At 38.0% G+C, this 16,659-nt stretch overlaps 1 protein-coding gene and 1 long non-coding RNA gene across 2 annotated transcripts in view; both read right to left on the bottom strand.

Annotated features, from left to right (window-relative positions):
• Positions 1-4,468: 4,468 nt before the first annotated feature.
• Positions 4,469-16,659, bottom strand: part of LOC108364518 (uncharacterized) — a 34,984-nt gene continuing 22,793 nt past the window's right edge. Inside the window, exon 2 of the mRNA XM_017618220.1 lies at positions 4,469-4,806. Within this exon, the coding sequence (XP_017473709.1) occupies positions 4,484-4,806 (323 nt within the window). The 3' untranslated portion in view covers positions 4,469-4,483. The remainder of the gene's footprint in view (positions 4,807-16,659) is intronic.
• LOC108364519 (uncharacterized) overlaps positions 10,515-16,659 on the bottom strand; it is an 11,325-nt gene continuing 5,180 nt past the window's right edge. Inside the window, exons 2-3 of the long non-coding RNA XR_001847771.1 lie at positions 10,582-10,584; positions 10,515-10,530 (exon numbers count right to left, since the gene is read on the bottom strand). This is a non-coding gene — a long non-coding RNA (uncharacterized LOC108364519). The remainder of the gene's footprint in view (positions 10,531-10,581; positions 10,585-16,659) is intronic.

The raw sequence follows: 16,659 nt of genomic DNA on the forward strand, positions 1-16,659 counted from the left end.
CCCATCTTGCCGAGTTGAAGGCGTTCTTCACGTCCAGTGTGACTAGCAGCACTATTGGCCGCGCCTGCTGGCAGGCTTGTTCGGCTTTATGTACCGCTTCGACTACTTCGCTAATTGCTGCTATAGTTGAGTGTCCCTTTCTGAAGCCATGTTGTCGGAGTGAAGGCCTCCCTTGTTTTTTATGGCTGACGTCAAGCGTATTTTGAGCAGACTCCATCATCTTGCCTGCTGTGTCTAGCATGCAGAGTGGCAGGAACGATGAAGGACAGTATGGGTCCCCTTTGCTCTTGGGTATAAGCACCAGCCTCGCCTCTCCAGGAGATCAGGGCTCGTTTTCGCTGCTAACCTGATTGCCTCCGCTGGTATGCTATCGGGGCCTGGAGCCTTGCCGGCTTTCATGCTTCGCAGGGCCAACTTCAGCTCGTTTGCCGAAAACAGTGGTGCCTCGGCTTGCTCCTCGAGGAACACTCTATCTGCTCTTAGTGGGCGTGTGGGAAATAGTGAATCCCTATATTCTTAACTCGGACCTCATCCATCGCTTGCGATGGTGTATGGAACTTCGCAGCTCAGCAATTCGAGCATTCCACCAGTACATCTGATTTTTACCTGCCCATGCTCTCGTCTGCGGTATTGAGGCTTTGCATGTCCGGTGTATGCAGCGCATCGTTTGTTCCACCAGCTGAGCACAAGACGCCCTGGAACTTGCTAGGAGTGATGTGTCGAACTTGTGAGCATCGACCCATCCTGGTTTCCTGCGAGGGATACTACGTGTTTGCTCTCGCGTTGTGTCAGTGACTTGGAAGGTGATGTAGTTATGGTCGCTACCACTCAGGTCTTCCATCACTCTCCATGCGTCAGCCCTTCGAAGAAGGCTTTCTGAAACCAGAGTTATGTCAGGGATCGAGTATCCAATTTACACGGCTCTTGCGTTGAAATCTCCAGCAACAATTAAGTGTCCGGTTATATCACGCAACCCAGCTTCAAGGCCTTCGAGCTTCTCCCTTCACCAGAGTGATTTGCGCCATTTTTACCCAGACGTAGCAACGTCCGACCCCGCTGCTCTCTGCGCGATGGTTGCGGTTAGCAATCCATATCGCGGCCGAGCCTGATTGGTCAACATGCCAGGTTTCCTTAGCTCTACAGGGTTTGCTGATAATGACAGCGTCTGTTCTTTGTTTAAGAACCAATTGGTCCAGCAGGTCATCAGCTACCCTAGTCCTGTTGATGTTGCCTTGTATAAGTTTAATCATGTTCGCCCAAGCTTTGTCTTAGCCTCAACAAGGGCATCCCTGAAGGCATGGCACCCTCCCGACCCGGGCAGGTGTTTCAAATTTTGCTGGCCATCTCCCGCTGAGCACAAGTAGCAGCTTGGGGTTTCGTTATATGCAGATGCTATGTAGCCCTGCTGACCACATTTCCAGCATGACCGGCTTCTGTCTGGGTCTTTACATGCCGCCTTTTTGTGGCCATATCCCAGACAGCGGAAACACCTTTGAACTGTCTCGCTCTCTCGGACACGGCAGATAATCCAACCTACTCGCAACTTCCCCTTTTAAATAAGAGTTCGGCCTGGCAGTTCGTCGATTTCCACCACTGCCATTCCTTGTTCTCGCGAGTTTACAGCGAGAGAGACGCGAAGTTGGACATTCATATTTCATCCTAATTCCCCGCGTATAATGTTCTCCACTTCCGGGACCGTGGTTAAGCAGTCCATGCCCAGAACTTCTAGACGTAAGCGTCTAGTGAGGATACGGGCGTCTCCAAGCTAACCAATGGCAGTGCACACATCTTCCTTAAATGCTGAGTGGTCGCCACCTTTCTCCATCTCGATAAACACGCACCCTTTGCGGCTTTTCCGAACAGATCGAATTACGGTCTCCGTCTTCTCAGGTTGAGCTTACCACTTATCGTTCTCAGCACCTCTGCATAGGTTTTGCCTTCAGCTGGCTTAATGATTAATTTGGCGAGACTCTTCTTTTTTCTCACCCTCTTCTTTTTTTTCGGCTGGTCGCCTCGCCCTTATTGGCCAGGGGTTCACCTGGCGCTGGCGCTGGCCCTGGCCAGGGCTTTCTTCGTTTATCAACCGTTATCCATTGATTAATTGGTGCGGTTTTCCACGCTTTTTTATTTTCCAGCTCGCCTGTAGGGGAGTCGGATCGAGGTCGAGCTCGGAAAGAGTAGATCTTTTCCGGCGTTGCTCTCGGAGATTGCTTAGTATATTTAAGCTCTCCTCGATTTGGGCCATACCCGTTTTTATGTCCATGGACACATTCTTCTGCTTGGGGACAGCACTCTGCATCTTCTTCAAGACGAGCCGAATCTGGGCCAATTGTTCATCTTCAATGCCTTCGCAAGTTCTCAAGCTTGCGGTGACGTGCTTGTCGCTGTTTGCAGCAGCTGGTGTTTGATGACGACCATCCCGGCTGCCGGGAGTTGTCGTTTGGCAAGGTGTAGCCTTCTGCGCCACGGCGGCAGCTTTCTCCGTGCTCGCGGTGCCAGGATTTGCCTGTAGAGGAGTTTGTGGCGGGGAGCGCACAACTCTACTGCTCTTGCTGAATACGCTGCATTTGTCCGTACGTCGGTTTCGTTTGTCTGTTATTGTTTTAATTTGTTCACTTCAATTCAATTGGGTTAAAGCTTCAAGCCGCTATCTCCACACGTAGCACAGTCGCTTTTAAGTGTCCCGAAGTTCCCTTCTCTCAAAGGAGCAGGCCATCGCGAGGGTTGTCACAAGTCCTTAGGGGATATTGTGTTCATTTTTTTTTTTTGTTTTTGTTATATATATTTTTATTATTTTACCAATTACGCATTCAGGCTTCACTTTTTCATTTCTGTTTGTATTTTCCATTTTTTTGTTTTTCATATCTGTTATCTTTTACCAGTTACGAATTGCATTTTTTTTATATGTTATTAGTTTTTGTTTTCTTTATTTATTTTTATTTTTCAGGTATTTTTTAAATTTCACTAAATTAAGGAATGCTTCTCTAAGAAAGAAACAATTTTAAATTTCAGTTTTATAATAAAACAAAATTTAAGTGTGGATGAATCGTCAGTTATGCTTTATTCTTCATCATCTCGGAATTTGCCTCAGCAACTCGGAAAAATAAAAATTTAGAATTAATTATCTATAGGTATGATAAACACATATAGCGGGTCGAACCAAAATCGTTCACGCGGTTACAGCACCAGTGGAGAAGATGGATAAAATAAAAAATTTGTAAATGTGCAAAATTGAGCAAATTTATCTTAAAGTGCATTTAATGCAAAATAGATTTCATGTTTTGTTTTTGTGATTTGAGATGGTGCACAGGAGTACTGCTAAACGACAACGAGCACAATTCATAAAAATTAACGCCTGACTCAATGAAAGATGTCGAATTATTTTAAGCGAAAACTATTTAGAACTATGTTTTTCTATTTTCTTATTTTACTGCATCTTATTAATAAAAAACAAAAGACAAAAGGTAAATTTCAAATACAACTAATCAAAATGAAATTGTGGCCACAATATTAAGACATACTGCTACAATATTTTACTAACAGTTACCTTAAATAGTGTATGTTTTGGCTATTAGCAAAAAAAAATTTAAGTTCTAAAGTTGACTTATGGACGTTTTTGAATGCCTTCTGGCCTTCTGTGCACTGTAAGGAAAAATTCAAGTTTTGAAATTACACAAAAAAACGCCGAAACACGTAATCCGTATACCGTTTTTCTAGATCAGGCTATTCGTTTTAAGTTTGCATTGTGAAAGAAAATTCTTTTACAACAACATCAAGCTATCAACGAAGAAAATTGATTGATAAGCAAAGTTGTAAACGGTCAAATGAAAATGCGTAATAATTTCTTTACAAAATGTTTCCATCCAAATTAACGATTTCATTAACAGTTCATGCATGGCGTATGAGTAAAATTCTTTCCTAGTCATATTTCATAAAAAAGAAATTATTACACATTTTCATTTGACCATTTACAACTTTATTTATCAATAAATATTCTTCGTTGATAAAAAAAAGAACATGCTTTACCACAATCAAAATAATAAACAAAAGATCTCTTATTATTATTTTCCCTGTTAAAGTTTGCATTTTTTAATTCACAATGCAAACTTTAAATGAAGATATCTTGCGTAAATTACGACCCAAAATAAAGTTTACGTGTTTCAGTGTTTTTTGTGTCATTTTAGCGTCCCTACAGTGTTATCGATGGGTTATAAGCCAGGAGATTGCTTCACAATACCAGAAATTTATTATTTTGACTATATGTGTGTAGCTAAACAGTCATCAATAACATCGGAAACTTCTGAATGAATTGATAAACAAGTAATTTTTAAGCGCAAAAAAAACCGACTTCAAATCTCATATAAAAATTTAGGAGTACCGTTAATTTTTTCATGATCCAATGATCGGATCTAAATCAGATTAGTATAGGACCGCCTCTGGGACACTATCAATCCCTTTTTTTTGAAGTCGGTTAAAAAATACTTCAGTTTTCTTTCTTTTGCAAATCACTTACATTGAGACTATTGTTTTGATTTTCCAAAATGTCCGGAACAATATAACGCGCTGGAACTGTTTGTTTTGTTGAAAATGGACCATAGCTAGCTCTGATAGATACGGGTTCGGTTGTCTGAACCACCGTGAAACGATCAACAGACAAGACCGAATCATATGATGTCCTTGCTTTGGTTGGAGTGGCAGATGACGTTTGAATTGATATTTCGGGCGCAATAGGCGGCTGACGTGAATGTTTTAGGAAAAATCCACTCTCTGCCGATTCAAAATGGACTTCTACGCATAAGTTTACACCTAAAAGATTAGAAATTTTTTTTTAAGTTATCTATGTATTAACTAAAACCGAATGTAAATTTATGTAAGAAATTTTATTTATTGTTATTGCACAATTGTGATCAGAGTGTCCAGATTAGGCGATTTAGCGCCAATTTGGCCATTTTCTTGGATATTTGTGCGTACAAATTTAGAAAATCGCCTTGGGAGATTTTTTGCGATTTTTCCCCTTCAAATCAATTTTTTGTGCGCGACCATGTTCAGTTCTGTTCATGTTCAGTTCATGCTTCAGTTTTGATGTGGCAGCACTTTTTATNAATATTTTCATCAGGGACGTGAACCGGATGAAAAATTTGGTCGGTTCGGTTCAGCGGTTCGAACCGTTGTTGCACTTTTGGATTGGTTCGTCAAAGCGGTTTTTTTGGTCTCTGAACCGGGGTCTCGGTTCGGTTCAACGGTTCGAAAAACAAAAAAAAAATAACGCGCAAATTTAAGTGTCAAGTGCAACAACGCGGTGGTAGGTATTATCATGTTTAACAAAAAGATAAAAAGTGGGTACATTTATCTATTGAAAATTGGTTGAAACGAACCTTTAAACCTTTAAAGAAAGTGGTTCGGGTTTCGGTTCGGATCAAACATTTGTGGAAAATANGGGTACATTTATCTATTGAAAATTGGTTGAAACGAACCTTTAAACCTTTAAAGAAAGTGGTTCGGGTTTCGGTTCGGATCAAACATTTGTGAAAAATTTCGGTTCGGTTATTGGTTCAGTTAATTAATAGAAAAAAGCGGTTTTCCGGTTCAAACCCGGTTCGGTTCAAAACCGGTTCGGTTCAAAACCGGTTCACGTCCCTGCTTTTTATTGTATCGATTTTATTGTAGCATATGCCAATTAGTGATCGGATTTCTACCACATTGTGGTAGAACTACCACTTTTTTGAGCTCCTACCACTTCTACCACACAAGGTCTGAAGTCTACCACATATTCGCGTTTTTTTTGCTCGACATAATATTTGTTGTTTTTTTTTTATTTTGGCAGCAAAAATTGTCCAACACTANCACTTCTACCACACAAGGTCTGAAGTCTACCACATATTCGCGTTTTTTTTTGCTCGACATAATATTTGTTGTTTTTTTTTTATTTTGGCAGCAAAAATTGTCCAACACTTCACACAATATGTTAACGAGAATAAGAGAATACAAGATTCCGCATTTCCGGCGGCGATGAAACATTTTAACAGATTTAAAAGTAAACATAAAATAAAATAAAAATAAACTGTCAGAGTAAATTTTCTTAATATTAAATTTTTCGACAGGAAACGTTCTTCAATTGCCTTAGAATGCAAAGTATATGATTTATAAAAAGAATTAATAAAGAAAATTTANTCACACAATATGTTAACGAGAATAAGAGAATACAAGATTCCGCATTTCCGGCGGCGATGAAACATTTTAACAGATTTAAAAGTAAACATAAAATAAAATAAAAATAAACTGTCAGAGTAAATTTTCTTAATATTAAATTTTTCGACAGGAAACGTTCTTCAATTGCCTTAGAATGCAAAGTATATGATTTATAAAAAGAATTAATAAAGAAAATTTAAAAAATCGGAGATTTGTGAAAGTATTAATGAATTTCAGTGCATTTAAAGTTTCTGAGGCGTTGATTACATTTACTTGAGAATAGGGTAGTAGCAGTTTGTGGAACGAACCACTTTTATTCGCTAAATCGTGATGTGATAAAAAGAAAAGCTGGCAGCGCTCCGCAACGTTGGAGAAATGTCTCAAAGTAGGTTCGAAAAATATCTTTATAAGGAAGGAACTGCTTTACACTGTCAAGAAAAAAAAATTCCAAAACTCAACGTAGTTTTTAGCAAATTAAAAATCGCACTTTATTACATGTACTAAAATTTAAACGTTTTTTTTTGGAGATTCTAATTGAAAAGTTTGCAATTTATGTGAAACGTTGCACAATTTTTTTAATTTTTGCACAAAGTTTGAAACTCGGATTTATATGGTCTTTTAGACAATGAGCTATAATTTTGTAAAAAAATAACAGACAAAAGAAAAATAGTCAAAACCTGTTGAACTGTCGCGATCCTATTAATATTTATTATATTTTCTATTTCGTAGTACGCAGTCCTATTGGAAAATGTGTTAATACAAATATTTTTTAAAAGTATGCGTATTTTTAAGGAAAATTGTTTGTACATCACTATTATATAAGTGATTTATGTTATATATGAAGGTATTATATTCGTTTCTGGTTTTAAGAGAATGTATTGGTATCTGTGTTATAAAACACATCTCGTTTTTAATTTTTGGGACTTCATTTGTTTAATGGACCCCTGAAATTGTACGGCAAATGATTTTGAGGAACCGAACCGAAAAAAGTTCATATTTGGGAGTTATTTTAATCCCCGTTTTAAACAGGGTCCTAGAAGTCCCATTTACAAGGACTTTCGAAGACCAAATTATTACACAACAAGTAAAAAAGTCTAAGTTCGGGTTTAGCCGAACATTAAATACCCGGCGCAAGTATTAAATTAGTTTTTCACCTTTCTGAAAACTACCGTTACATGGTAAATATAGTGGTTTTACTCCTATGTCTACCAATTTCGATAGTATGTTCAGTTATACCTAATGGGAAAAACTTATATAGTTAGATGTGGGCGGTATCACGCCCACTTTCAAAAATTTTACAATAATGTTCCCTATTTTCAAGGGATTTCTGTTGGTATAAATTTTAGGTTAATTAGCATCCTTAAATTTCGAAATACTAAAGTTTCAAGAATTTCTAAAATTTACCGTTATATGAAAAGTGGGAGTAATTTTAGTCCGATTTCAATAGTTTTTAACGTTTAGCTTTTATGTGGTAAGCGAAATAATTGTACCAAGTTTGGTATAAATTGATCAAACGGTTACCGAGATATACATACCTGGTCATAAACGGGTATGCCACGCCCATTTTCCAAAATTTTATCATAAACGTGTTTTTTGCTAAAGAGTTATTGCAAACATTAATTTTGACTAATGTAGCTTCTGTAGTTAATGATTTATCGAAGGTTTCGGTTCTAAATTACCTTTATAAGGGATGGGGGCGTGGTTATTGTCCGATTTTAAAAATTTTCAGCCGATTGGTATGTTTTATTAAGGCCAACAACTGTGAGAAATTTGGGAGAAATTGGTCTAGCGGTTATCAAGTTTGTGCAGAACGATGACACTCGGTTTTGTACTTTAAACGACGATATGTATGTATGTAGATATGTATTTATGAGGCCGAGTTACGAGCAACCCAACGGGACTGAAAGTTAGCTGCTCCCTAAAGGCGCAAGCAGGGAGCAGTAAAAAAGCAAAGTAAAAAATAAATTTTTAAATTTCTAGCAATGCTCAGAAATAAATAGCATTTAGAATAATAATATAAAATATTTTCTTTTGAAAAATATGTAGTTACCCTGCAAACCATTTTTCAGAGTATTCAGCATTGTAAAGAAATTTTAAAGAATTCGTTAAGATTTAATTCGATTTTTTGCCGAATTTTCTAAAATGAAATAAATTACGCACACTTCCATTATTTTACGAAATTTCGGAAGAAAATCTGTGAAGCAACGAAAATAATGCTGCTATGTGAAGAATATCTTTCAGAATTTTTCCAGAATTTTCTTTATTTTTCCTACAGAAATTTCTTTACGAGTTCGTGTCAACCACTTCATATAATTTTCTTTGAAAATTCGTAAAAAAATCGTTACATAAATGAGATACTCCTAACGATTTCCTTAAGATTTCGGGAACTTTGGTTTGCAGGGTAATTTATGTACAAACATATATGTATGTATGTATGCATTTTCGTATGTATACCACACAGAAAAGAAGAACAATAAGTACACTTAATAAAGCCTTCAACTTCAACAAAAACCATTATTTATTAAAACAAAAATGTAATATAAAAATTAAAATTTGCATGCATCGCTTTTTAAATGCTTTAGTTGAAGCGCTCGCCAAGGGCTTCTTTGGGAGCAGCAAGGGAGCGCTTCTTTCTAATGGCACCCAGTGTTAAAATACAATGAAGTGTGAAATTAGGAAGGGAGCGCTCACTGCTGAATATGGAGCGCTCCAATAGCACTAATGGAGCGCTTCTGGCCCCGTTGGGAATGTACGACAGCTTCTCCTCCAATTTATAGTGTGCGTTTTCAACCAAATACAGGGAACCATCAACAATTTTTTTTTTTTTTGCATCTTGGGCGATGGATCGAACTTGGTGCTAACCGAATGGTAGTGTGCACCGGTTGGTTACAGGCTACATGAGGCGATTTTACAGTCAACTTTTAGTTGAAAGCAACAATCGCCTGGTGTGAGCGGCCTTTCATGAACCGCCATTGCCAAAAATGCAACCTCCGACCACGTAGGCCCCCTATGGATCCCTAAGGACTCGTTAGAAAAATCGCCTAAAGTTACAATTTTCACTTGCGTCCACAGTATTTTTGCGTAGTATTTCTTCGTAGGCGGTTGTTGTTGTTGTTGTTGTAGTAGCGGCTACAACAACCAAGCCAATATCGGTTAATATCTCAGTCGTTGTCGTCAAGTTCCACTAACGACAGCCCTAAGAAGCGTGCAGCCTCAATAGGGTCGGTCCACAGGGACAAAGGCGTAAGGGTTGTCGGGTTCTCCGGGCATACGAAGAGATGTTTCGAGTCATGGGGTTTCTCTCCGCATGCCGGACACTCATTTGGTACATCTGCGTTTAGTCTGCTCAGGTATGAGTTTAACCTGCTGCAGTAGCCAGAGCGAAGTTGGGCTATTGTGGTTCTAGTCTCCCGAGGCAGATGAAGCTCCGTCTCGTCAATGTCCGGTGGTTGTGTGCCCATAACGACATTCACAGGGCGGGAGTCTACATAACTCGAGACTGATTGCCAGTGAATGCCGCTCAGGGCCTGTCGGTAGGCTGACGGGTCCAGAGGTTGTTTANAAATTTATTTTCAGTCAATTAAGTATGAAAAATATTTAAAATTAAAACGTTTTGGTTTAGAATTTGAAAAGCTACTTATAATTAAAAACATTTCATTTGTATGCATCATTTGTCGAAAAAATTGTGTGTAGAAAAAAAGTTACTTCAAGCTTCAATATCATTTAATTCTTCAGAAAAGGCGCTGAAGTATAATATCGCCATTCTAACCACCTAAATAAGAAGGCATATTGATATGATGGACTTCTTTTATCGAAAAAAAGCTTTGGTAAGAATAACTTATAACTAAAAATTCCTATGGTTTATTAAATAATAATTTAAAATTTTCCTATGATAAATTGCAGGATCTGACTAGCGTGAAGCAAAACCATCAGCCGCATTTTGGAAGGAAAGACAATCTGTATGTATTTATATATGTAAAACATCTGTCTTTTCTTAATTAAGGTTTATAATTTATTTATAAATATACATAAAAAAAAATTTTACAATGTACATATATACCAAAACCTGTTTGTGATTTAATAAAAATAACATTTTTGAAAACGCATGTTTTTAAAACGAAAAAGAAACATTTTAGAATTTTATTTGAACGTGGGCATTTACTAAATGATCGTTTCTAAAAACGAATTGAAAATGTGCGTGTCAAAAACAAAAATGTAGATTTTAGAAGTTGAATTGAAAATTTTCGTTCTCAAAACCTAAGTAAACATTGTAGGTGCAAAACCTGGGTCGAAACGTTGTTAAAAGTAAAACGTTCCACAAAAATTTTAAAACGAAAATTTCTCTGTGTAAAAGTTAAACAGTAGCGGGGAAAGAACGCCACCCTGTGGAACCGCCTGTTTTATTTTTCTGAGTTTGCTCGATTTGTCTCTAAACATTACCGACGAGTGTCGACCACTCGGATAATTCGCCGACCACCGTCTGAGCCTCTGTGGGAGAGAGAAAGCCTCTATATCTTCTAGTAGCGTGGAGTGGCTGACGGTGTTAAACGGCTTTGACAGGTCCAACCCTACTAGAATAGTTCTCTCACAGGGACGGTTGCGGTTAAGGCAACGTGTTATCTGAGTGTTTAAGGCGTTAAGTGCTGCTGTTGTACTGTGCACATTACGGAAACCGTGTTGATGCTTCGCTGGGGTCAGGTGGTTCGTGAAATACGGGAGCAGCAAGGCCTCTAGTGTCTTCGCTACCGGGGAAAGGAGCGTTATCGGTCGATACGATTTTCCTTTGTTGGCTGGTTTCCCCGGTTTGAGCAATGGGACCACTCTCCCCACCTTCCAGATGTCTGGGATGATGAGAGTGGCCATTGACAAATTGAGGAACTCCGTTAGGTACGCTACTCCCGCAGGACCCAAATTTTTCAGCATCAGCATGCATATTGCGTCGGGACCCATGGCTTTGGAGGCTTTCGCCTACCCGATGACCACATGAACTTTACCGCTAGTGAAAGCAAGGGAGGCACAAGTTGTTGGCAGTTTGTGCTGGCTTCTGGTCACTCGACGCTTGGCTTTGTCCGCCGGAGGATGCAGTATGAACTGCCGGGTAAAATAGCATGGTCGCCGAAAGAAATTTCGACCCTGTCGTCGTGCTTCGTCGGATTGGACAGTGGCCTCACGGTTGACCAAAGCTTACTCACACCAGGGGTGGAGTTGCAAGTCTTCAGATGCTCTTCCCACTTTTTCCGCTTAGGTACGTTCACAAGCTGCCGAATCTCCGCGTTGAGATCCCTAATGCGGGGATTTCCGGGATCGGCCTGACGAAGGTTGTCACGCTCATCGCACATAGGGGTATTTGACCGAGTTTGGCGGCCAAAATTATATTTATGAAAATTTTAACTCAAAATGTTTAGAAACGACGTGTTACAATATTTAAAACTGTAAATGTGTAAAATCATGAGTGGGAGGATGTCCAAGTATTCGACCAAAACAACGAAAATAAAGTTGCTTGAAGTTTAACATCGATAAACTCCCTGGTATCGCGGTCCGATTGTGGAAACATTGATACCTATGTATTCACATCGCCGCGGAGAAGATTTATATCTAGGTTAGAACATAAAAGCGGTTGCCACCTGCTAAAAAATCAAATGCAATTAAGTTAAATGAATACTAAAATATGGGTATCAATGAGATGTTTTTGAAAAGGCTTTATTTCTAAACAACATGTGGGAGGATTACCATCTGTATAAGAATTAAATTCAACTTTAATTCAAGGGAATTAGGTAACTGAAATATGTATAACAATATTGGTGTCAGACTGAAAAGTTTAATAAGGTTATAGTTTGAAACTATTTTTAACAGGGCTTGCTTAAACATTAAATTCAATGTATATGACAGGTTAAATTAATTTTAACAATATGAATATGGAACATGAGATGGTTTGCCACCTGTTAAAAATGTGATTCAATTTCAATGAATTACTACGCTAAGGGTATCATCCAAAACGGCTTTGAAAGGGCTTAATTTTCAATTACATTTATTAGGATTGCTACCTGTTTAAAAACCAAGTTAAATCAAAATAACAAATGATTAAAAAAACACTATACGGAGTAACCATTATGTTGAGTTTTATTGCACCTTATCTAACACGCAGAAATTTCATACACTCATCGAACTAACTATAGTATATAGTAATTTGTTTTATTTGAAAAGTCTTTTAACTTTCATTTTTTAGTGAATCTTTTGCGCCTCCTTAGAATTAATAATTATGAATAATTTCGAATACGTGGCAACTTTGTACAAAAATCTCCAGATACCCTTAAAATTAAAAACATTACCTAAATACAAAATTCCATCAATATCGTTAGAGTCGTTTCCTAGAAACCTTTGGATATACATACATACATATTTACAAGAGTTGATTGTTTAAAGTAATGAGATACATACATACAGTCAGTCAATAAAGTTTAGGTACAGCGATTTTTTTACAATACGGGCAACTATTTTTTAAATATTTAATTTTTCGCTAATTTTTTATAAAAATATGGTTAACTATACAACAAAACCCCCAAAAAAAGAGAGTTCCAAACCTTGTGCAAAAGTAAAGAAAATTCTGCAAAATTTCATTCAAATATTGCACTTTTTATTTATGCTCTCTAGAAAAAAGTTGAGCATGCAGTTTTTTAGCCCATTCAATTTTAGTATAATAAGGTGCAAGTATGAGAAAGCTAGGACTTACCATTGATTTTTGGGGAATTTTTTTGTTTAAGGTGGCGCACATTTTTTCCATATAAAAAAATTATCAAACATTATTTTATATGGAGAAAATGAGTGACACCTTCAACAAAAAAAATTGCTAAAAATCAATGGTAAGTCCTAGCTACCTCAGACTGGCACTTTGTTATAATAAAATCGAACGGGCTAAAAAATTGCATACTCAACTTTTTTCTAAAGAGTGTAAATAAAAAGTGCAATATTTCGATGAATATTTGCAGAATTTTCTTTACTTTTGCATAAGGTTCGGAACTCTGACTTTTGGGGGTTTTTATTGTAGTCAAGCATAATTTTATAAAAAATTAGCGAAAGGTAAAATTTTTGNGACTTTTGGGGGTTTTTATTGTAGTCAAGCATAATTTTATAAAAAATTAGGTAAAATTTTTTAAAAATAGTTGCCCGTTTTGTTAAAAATTTGCTGTACCTAAACTTTATTGACTGACTGTATATGTAGTTTGAGAAAAAAATCGTACGATTTTACTGCCTTAAAAACTTACTTGCAAATTTTTACTAGAACTAGNGAAAAATAGTTGCCCGTTTTGTTAAAAATTTGCTGTACCTAAACTTTATTGACTGACTGTATATGTAGTTTGAGAAAAAAATCGTACGATTTTACTGCCTTAAAAACTTACTCTCAAATTTTTACTAGAACTAGCTTAAGTAGATAATTTTTTTCTAAATGTACTGACAACTATTTTCTCCCTGCAACTCTCCAAATTTTTATATTGAACCCCTCCTCCCGCACCGTCCCAGCCACCCTCTTAACGTTGTCGGGCGTCTTGTCTTTCCTATCACCCCCTTTACTCTTTGAACACTTTTACAAAACACCCTGTTCATGTAAAGAAAACAGGTACAGTACTGCAGCAGTATTTTCGGTTTATTTTTCGGCAGTAGTAAATATTTCCAATGGTCAGTGCACAGCAAACGCACCTTTTCAGCAGTTTTTTTTGTTTGTTTCCAGACTACGAACTGTCAAGCACAAAACCCAAGCAAGAATCTCAGCGCCGTTGAGTGGAGTTACGTAACTTTATGACTGTAGTTCATTTCTCTAATCCATTAAAATTTGCAAAAATACGATATTTTTCCTTATAGCTTTGCCCGTACANTCAGTGCACAGCAAACGCACCTTTTCAGCAGTTTTTTTTGTTTGTTTCCAGACTACGAACTGTCAAGCACAAAACCCAAGCAAGAATCTCAGCGCCGTTGAGTGGAGTTACGTAACTTTATGACTGTAGTTCATTTCTCTAATCCATTAAAATTTGCAAAAATACGATATTTTTCCTTATAGCTTTGCCCGTACAAGTTCATATTATATTTGTATTAAACTATTTGGATTACATGGTATTTCTCTGCTTTATAATTATATAATTTAATATAATTTAAAAGATGAACACACGATTTAAAGCAGATTTTTACAACTTCGGCTTGTATTAAACACATCTAAAAACCAAATAAACAATTATCAACACGGCACTTTGATAGCGCGGAGCGAGCGAATTAAAGCAAAGAGGGATTAAAAAATAACGGAATCTAGTCAAGAATTATATTCTCTTCACACTATATTCAGTTAAAAAACAAAAAAGTGCGTTTGGAAAATTCGACTTTTGGCCGCCTAAATCGGCCAAATACCCCTCTGTGCATCGGCTAGAACAGCCGCTTCAGCAGGGAAGTTTGGACGGGGGTCCGTAATGCATCCTGCCGGTACGAAGCGAGCTGCAGCAGCAGCGACAACCCTGCGGACCTTACGTTCACCAAGGTGGACGTCGGTTGGTGTGGGGAGCGCAGCGAAGGTGCTCTCAGTAAATTCCGCGAAGCCTTTCCCATCAGCTTTAGATAAGTTTATATAGGTCCGGTGATCCGCGGAAGCAAAGTCGGTTGGTTTATCGATCGAGACGACTATGGGCAGATGGTCTGATGCCAAAGTCAGCTGCTGCCCATAATCGTGGTGGGTGCATCGTCGTTCATTTTGCAAAATGTCGATTAGTCTATCTGCTCAGCTAAGTCTGTTCCCCTACGATCGTTTGACAGGCTTGAGTGCCAAAGATCGTGGTGCGCATTAAAGTCACCTACTACCATACGGTTTTCACCTCTGAGGGGCGCACCTATATCAGGGTGATATCCTGCCGGGCAGCAAGTGACAGGGGGTATGTACACGTTAAATCTTTCGAGCTCAACATCGCCTGATCGGATAGCAATGCCCTGACATTCTAGGGTGGTATCCCTGCGGTCGATGTCTGCTTCAATAAGACGATACTGCACGCTGTGGTGCGTGATGAACGCTAAGCCACCACCATTATCTCGCTCGCGATCTCGACGGTGCACGTTGTACCCGGCACAATTCAACAATGTTGAATTGTTGTGCAACTTCGTCTCTTGGACTGCAGCACAGTGGTACCGCTCTCGAAGGAAGGCGGTCATAGAGGTTTTGTGAGCGATGAATCCGCGGTTTTTTGTCTCGTTGTTTTGGAAAAAATCCCTTTGATGAAAAAGTGCATAGAAATGTGATTTTTTGAATTTTTTATTTATGTAAAGTCAAATTACTACTAGATTATACAAACAATGCATACAAAAGTAAGATAGTTTTAAGTGCATAATAAATCTAAAACCTCTTTTGATAGCTCAGACTTGGATTTTCGCGGTAATTTTCGAAGGCTAGATATGTAAGGATCAGAATTAAGAAGTAATCTGTGCAAAAGGTCAGTATTGGTGAAAACACGAGAATTTTTTCTAGTGTTGAAACTTCGAAATCAATCACCTCGGACTCATGGATTAAAACCTTATGATGGTGGTAAATTATACCACGGATATGCCCCAACTAGGTTTTTCGCAACTTCAAATGCATAAATTTTAAATTTTTTAGTATCTTTTTATTTTATAACCCGACGAGAGGCACTGCAGGATGTGGTAACACTTGTCAATAAGAGCCTTATCTATTCCAGTAATTTCTGCTGAAATAGCAGAGTTTCGGAAAAATTTTCGAACGGTATTGCCGTCGTTGGATGTGCCACTGCCACCGCTTCGGGGCTTGTCCACAACCAAACCTAAACGATCCCTAAACTGCTGCTGCACGGTTTTCTTTCTTTGCGCTACAAGGGCCTTATCTTCGTCTGAGCGACATTGCCATTTTTTTAAATTAATTTTATAAGAAACGTGGATAAAATATTCAAAAAACCGAATCCACGAATGAAGTGGCGACAAGCCAAATTCATATTTGGAGATGTCTGCTGGTTTGCTTATAGATCGTTCAATGTCGTTCATCTCATTTGGTATTGCTTCACAAATGTAACATCTATTGGTAGATAAATCGCTAAGAGCAGAACAGATTTTTCCGTCAACCATTGATAGATGCAAAGAATGCTCCAAAACTACTTCGCGATTATGGAAAAGTAACGAAGTCGGTTGTAACTTATTAATTTTATCTTTAAAATAAGCTTCTTCTTGCACGGAAAGTTCTTTTGTTTCTTTGGCAAATTTGAACCGAATTGGTCTACAAAACCTAGTAGAGGATGGTCCTAACAGTAATAGCTGAATCTGACACGCTAGATTCATAAATTAGTTTAAGGGGAACATAAAATGTTACAAATAAGCTGCTGTCCTCAATTTTTGAATCCGAAATTTTTTGTTTATATTCCATGTGCCCGGTACTGCCATCAAAACCCCACTTACCAATTAGAACAAAATCATTATTTGCATCAACAACACCAT

The sequence above is a fragment of the Rhagoletis zephyria genome, unplaced genomic scaffold (genome assembly GCF_001687245.7).
Source record: "Rhagoletis zephyria isolate East Lansing unplaced genomic scaffold, Rhagoletis_zephyria_1.1 Rzeph_scaffold_01581, whole genome shotgun sequence".
In the NCBI taxonomy this organism is placed as follows: domain Eukaryota; kingdom Metazoa; phylum Arthropoda; class Insecta; order Diptera; family Tephritidae; genus Rhagoletis; species Rhagoletis zephyria.